The 6,488-nt window shown below is 41.7% G+C and overlaps 1 protein-coding gene across 1 annotated transcript in view; it reads left to right on the top strand.

The window, feature by feature from the left end:
* Positions 1 to 1,273: 1,273 nt before the first annotated feature.
* Positions 1,274 to 6,488, top strand: part of rasef (RAS and EF-hand domain containing) — a 48,455-nt gene continuing 43,240 nt past the window's right edge. Inside the window, exon 1 of the mRNA XM_067982207.1 lies at positions 1,274 to 1,917. Within this exon, the coding sequence (XP_067838308.1) occupies positions 1,619 to 1,917 (299 nt within the window). The 5' untranslated portion in view covers positions 1,274 to 1,618. The remainder of the gene's footprint in view (positions 1,918 to 6,488) is intronic.

Genomic DNA, 6,488 nt, shown 5'->3' with positions numbered 1-6,488 from the left:
AATTAAAATGATGGGAAGAGACTGAAAGGTGCTATCCCATATTATATCACACATTTTGAGGAGGGTGATGTCCCACATTACAGTGTCAGGAGGTTGCAAGGTGAGATTAGGAGTGACTTTGAGATATCCTTTAAATAATCATAGTAGGTACAGCACAGGAGGAGGCCATTCGACCCATCGTGCCTGTGCCAGCTCTTTGAAGGAGCTACCCAATTAGACCCATTCCACTGCTCTTTCCCCATAGCCCTGTAATTTTTTCCTTTCAAGTATTTATCCACTTCCCTTTTGAAAGTTATTATTGAATCTGCTTCCACCACCCTTTCAGGCAGTGCATTCCAGATCATTACAACTCGCTACGTAAAAAAATGTTTCCTCATGTCGCCTCTGGTTTTTTTGCTGATCACTTTAAATCTGTGTCCTCTGAAACAGTTTCTCCTTATTTACTCTATCAAAACCATTCATAATTTTGAACACCTCGATCAAATCTTCCCATAACCTTCTCTGTTCTAAGGAGAACAACCCCAGCTTCTCCAGTATTTCCACATAACTGAAGTCCCTCATCCCTGGTACCATTCTAGTAAATTTCTTCTGCACCTTCTCTATGGCCTTGACATCCTTCCTAAAGTATGGTGCCCAGAATTGAACACAATACTCCAGCTGAGGCCTAACCGTGTTTTATAAAGGTTTAGCATAACTTCCTTATATGAAGCTATGATAAACTTTGAGACTAACATACATTAAAACAGGCCACATTTTCAAAACTAAAATGAGTGATTCCCACTCTTTTGTTGGGACACTTGACATTCTGCCAGAGCCTATCCTAACATTGTTTTTTTTTTACTTTATCAATACTACCAATGTTTGGACCGAGTTTTTCAAAAGCTTAGACTCCTGTGTGCCAATAGGTGGCCGAGTCTTGTTATAATACAACAGTGCGTTTTAAACTTTGATGGTGGGTAACATCACCTGCACGTTTATGATTTCTGGAAGCGAAGTCGCCTCTGGAATGAGGGACAAGCCTATCGCAGCACTGGGCTGCGTGTGTATCTAAATGTTTAAAGTGGTGCTAATCTGCGTTTCTGGATCACTCGAAATCCCCATTCCTCACGACTGATTCACCTGTCTGCCTCTCCTTTCTTTTCACACTGCGTCCACCTCTTCGGTCAATAACGTGACCAGGTTTAATGATGCGCGCAGAAAAAAATAACTTTAAGCAAATAATACTGATGAGTGAAACGATGCGGCTCTGAGGCTGACGTCAGGAAGACCTCCTCCCCTCCCCTCCCTCTCCAACACCTGGCGGAATGAGGCGAGGCGCACCGTACGGGACAGGCTGGATCCAACTCAGTCCACGGGGGAGGGGCGGTCACTCCAACAGCTACATAACTCCAACACTCTGTTTGAACTACTTTGCATTGCAAATCTGACCCGAAGTAAAACGGGAAAAGGTGGATGAATGAGATTGCGAGCCAGTGTCGGTGACTGATTGACAGGCGGGGTGGATCAGTACGGAGGGAGTCACCGTCTCACGGCATCTTTTGCATCGAGGGAGGGAACTTCATCTGGTTGGATTTTCTTTTATTTATTCTTTGCATCTTCTTTTGTTCAGTATTTCCGGATGGAAGAAGAGGAGCTGAGACTGCGCGCCCTCTTCCACACCTGCGATGTGAACCGTTCTGGTCGGATCGAGTATGATGAATTTTTCACCGTCTGTCGGGAGCTCCAAGTGCAGGAGTCGGAGATCGCCTCTCTCTTCGACAAACTAGACTCGAGCAGAGACGGCTCCATCAACTTCCGCGAGTTCACCGAGGGGTTTCAAGAAGTTTCCGAGATGATCAACTTCGAGGCTTTGAATGCTGAGCCTGACTGGGACGAATTCCAGCAAAGACTGGGCGAGGAAGCAAGGTTCATCCCAAGGTGAAACCTAACAAAAATATATATTATACATCTGACAGCAGACTCTTCAATGGATATTTATTTTACAATGTACTATTGTGGATTGTTGTATTAGGATTTACCGGTTGGAACTGCGTTAATTTACAATTCAAAACGTTAAATGGAACTGATGCAAAATAGCAGGGACTGGGGGCTGGTTCACCCGAGTGTGTTTCAGGAGTGACGGGCAAACTTTTGTACATTTAAAAGTTTCTAAAGCGCGTGTAGCCGCGTCACATCCCAGATCCTGTCGAAGTGCTGTGGATGTCCGGGACATTGAGGAGTGTTTGGCCGGATACACTGAACAGGAACTGCCTCTCACATCTTGTTCTTCAAGATACTGGAGGGAGGGGGGTGTGTGTGTGTGTGTGTGTGTGGGGGTGTGTGTGTGTGTGTGTGGGGGTGTGTGTGTGTGTGTGTTTTTATTGACACTGCTGCTTTGAAAATAGGCTCTCCTGGTATTAATGTAGGAACACTCGAGGCTTTATCACCTTCCTCAAAATAACTCGGGATGGAGTTTCGCCTTTCCCAACATATTCCAAGAGTCTGGTTTCACGGCATGCCAGAGTGTGCGACCTCAGCAGGCAGGTTTTGTGTTGGATACCTGAACCTACAATTAAAATGTTTCCAGCCGCTGAACAGATGGTTTGGACACCTCAGCGGGAGCAGGTCTCATTACAGCCATGTGTTGGGAGCGCCGTCTCATTTCATAGGGGAAAAGCTCACTTAAAATATGAGGAAAACTGCTACATGATTGAAATCGTGTACCTGTGAGGTCTTGTTAACAATACTGTAGATCAAAGGTAGAAAACTACACCAAACCCCAACTTCCCACTTGTACCCACGTTTCTACGCTCAGCTTTAGTTCCAAGTGACCGATATGAGTGAGACTTAATTCAGGAACGTATCTTGGTTGTTACTGTGTTGAGATGGGAGAGCACAAGCGCTCCATCAATTCCTTTCACTGAAATACTTTGAAAGGTCAAAGATGCAAAGCACAGTTTGTGACTTTATATGTAAATAGTAACAAACTAAGGCTTGGCACTGTTAAATGGGGAAGGGAGAGATTGGGGAAGTTAATTTACAAAGTAGCAGTGGAACAAGTGGCCATTCTCACCACAATTAAGCCCAATCTTTTTCTTACCTTGTCTCTGTGCATGTGCACTTTGAACAAGGGTCACTCGATAGCGATCAGGAACAGAACTTGATGTTCCCCACATTCGAGGATGCTAAGCTGAATCAGCTTAACTCACCCAGCAACCAGGGTTTACACTTGACTGTGTTTAAGGAAACTGCACAGCTGTAATCTTGCTTCCATTGAGTTTTTACTTGTCAATAATAAAACACTTCTTTAGCACTCCTACTTTTCACAGTACTCAGCAGCTACTTTTTAAATTTAGCAATTAAAAAATAAATGGAAAATGCTCTGTCTGGGGGGCAGTAATGTCACCAGGATATGTCTAGGTGTGCTGTTCACATGAAGACTCTGAAGAGGGTACTGATTTATTTGACATCAATTGTGTAGCTAGTGCAGAGGAGAACAGCAGCATAAAATGGATCTGAGTAAAGCAAATGGTAGATGGAATTTAGGGGGATAAATTTAATGTGGCACATATTGGTAAACAAAATGAATGCCCTAATAGTTGGGTTTCTGATAGCAAAGTGGAAAAAGAAAGGCATTTGTTGGGATATTTTCAGCAAATAGTCAGTAATTACAGTTAGTTTATGCTGTTTCTTCAAGGTTCCCGCTGATCTTCCACCATAGTACAAGATCAGGGAACCCTTGTAGAAATTCTACTCCTAGGTATCAATGAGTGTCTTTTGTACATGAACATCTATTAACTTCTATGCTATATTCAAACTAATTGGCTTGTGTGCTACCTTCACTTCCCACCTGGAGCCACTCAAGGTTGAGATCAGTTAAATCACTTTAGGGTATATTTCCCTGTTTGGCAATACATTTCTGGCTTTAGCCAGAAAACTAATCCATCACAATTCATCTGAAAAAAAGCTGTTTTAATACTTCACAACAACCTAAATTGCCAGTTAATCCCTATAAATGGCAACATTTTCATTCAGCCACCTGGGGTGTTGAAACATTCAGTGGCAGCCAAATTCAGAGACTGTGGTACGAATGTCCTCGATGACAACGTACTTCAAAGAAAGAGCGATCGATTTTGTGGTGTAGAGCAGTCAACCACTTGTAATATTCACTAATGGTGGAAAAGGTGCGTGCGTGTGTGTGTGTGTCCCTGGACGGTGCCTATAGCAAAAGTAACCGCCATGGATAATGCAAGTTGCATGGTTGACTCTGTTGCAGGACTTCATACTGACGAAATGGAAATTAGTGGAATAATGGAAGAAAATTACATTACTGATTTTTCCATCCCAGATTAGTCACATATACTCATTTTCTCATTAAACTTTACACAAAGGGAAGTATTGGGGAACATTCTCCCGGGTCTACACCAAGCACATTGGATCACCTGGAAGCAGCGGATATCAGAAAATCGGACGGGTAGGATCGCACACCTCTATAGGAACCTACCTAGTTTTCCTTCCATTTAAGGGAAGGTAAATCAGGCACGTTCCTTTAGAGGTGTGCAATCCGACCCACCAGATTTCCCGATATTCATTGAGCCCCTCGATGATCCAGCGCACTTTGGTGCAGACCCAAAAAAATCTCCCCTATAGTATTTGCAAATATCAGACTGTTGAAAGCAATTACTTGCAAACCTGCTGAAGTTGAGTAAAAGCTCTGAAATGCAGTAATAACTATGAGCAGTAAACTCTGACAATATGATCTAAGCGCATCCATTCATTATGGTGTCATATTTCACAGTCTTACATATTTACTAAAGGATTGTTTGGTTCCAAGATTACTATTGTGAGCTTTACTGTCATGTGGTCTTTTTTCTTAGAGTTCTCAAAATTTGCATTCACATACGTATTTTGTGATGCTATTGTACGTTTTCATTGCACATTGCTTGCAGGAGGAGTGGATTGAGGCATTCTGGTTTCTTGACATGACTTCTTGTGCTGGGAGCAATGCGGGTCAAGCTTGTTTGGTTTTGGGTTCTGGGGATTAGCTCGTCTGGGGTGTGTGGGAGGGGGAAGAGTGGTCAAGTCCTTTGGGGTTGTTGTCCTTCGTGGTCAGTGGTTACTGTGCTGGGGGCTGGTTTGTGCTGAGTGAGCCTCAGTTTTGTGGTGATTTTCACAAATTCAAAGATAGAAAATGTCCACCAACTGTCATTTTGATTAATGGGTGTTAAAATACAAATAACCATGGAAAAAAACTTATCATTGCCAAACAGGAAAATATATGCAAAAGTGACTTGATTGACCTCAACCTTGAGTGGATCCAGTTGGGAAATGACAGTAGCATACAAGCGAGTTAATCTGTACATGGCATCGGAGTTAACAGACTTTCATGTACCTAGGGAAAAGTGCCATCATAGCTTCTATGCACATGGGGTAAATTTTCATCTTTTAGTGCTTGTGGTGCAGAATATGATTAGACACGGGGAATGACTTGCACGTTGCCTGAGAGCAGCAATTGTTATACTGCTTACTACAGTCTAAGGGGAATTTGTGAATTTCTTAGAAAATTACATTTTTAACTTGGATAATTGGAATTGCTCCAAATGATGAAGTAGGGCCAGGAGAATTACATGTTCAGTACCAGAAGATTTAAAACTATTTATGAATGGTTCATGGAATTTTCTTAAGGCTATTGTCTTTTTTTAAAGAAGAGTCTAAAGGGGATTAGGAGACCTCAGGGAGTTGTTGATCTAAGGACTGCAATGGCGATTTCCATGAGATCAGTAATTCAGTGTTAAGAAATCATTTTTATTTCTGGAACTTTTTGAATGTTTTGAGGCTTTGTAAGACACAATGTAAATCCATTTTATTTCACTTTCCTCAAGGTAAATTCTGTGCTGCTTGCATTTTAGTCACAGGAAGAATTCTGATTCTTTGCTTGCTGTCTCACCCCACTTAATAGAGGAACTGTTCCACGGGCTCTCTTAAAAGGTCCTGGGAAACTTTGTAATTTTTAAATAAAACTCTAGCTCTATGCTTTCAGTTTGGATCTTCAAATATGAAAATGCACTTAAATGTTTAAATGTTGCAAAAGAAATAATTGAATTTGACCATGAAACTTTTAATATGATCACTAAGACCTTGAACATGCCAAAATGTTATTTACTTTTGTGTGCACCTGTTTGACAAACCCATGGGTTTATTGCCATCTGTTACACTATAGTTACCACTTCACCTACAGTGAATAATAGCTGGAAATCACTAAGCAAACACTCATCATAAGGACTTTCACTGTCCAAAGCAATGAGAATTCTGCTCATTACTGTCACTTCTATTGTCCCTCTTTATTTTTCTAAAGTTTCAAATTATTTCCATAAATCTCCATTCATTGATTACATTTTACACAACATTTCTTTACACGGGATACAATTATATTTGATAGGTTCCACTTGATGACTGGCACTTTTAAATGAAGAGTGTTGTTGGTGGAAAGCTTGGGGGAGGGCATTCCC

Source organism: Heptranchias perlo, chromosome 4, assembly GCF_035084215.1.
Source record: "Heptranchias perlo isolate sHepPer1 chromosome 4, sHepPer1.hap1, whole genome shotgun sequence".
Taxonomy (NCBI): Eukaryota; Metazoa; Chordata; class Chondrichthyes; order Hexanchiformes; family Hexanchidae; genus Heptranchias; species Heptranchias perlo.
This window is presented reverse-complemented; position numbering and strand designations above follow the sequence as displayed.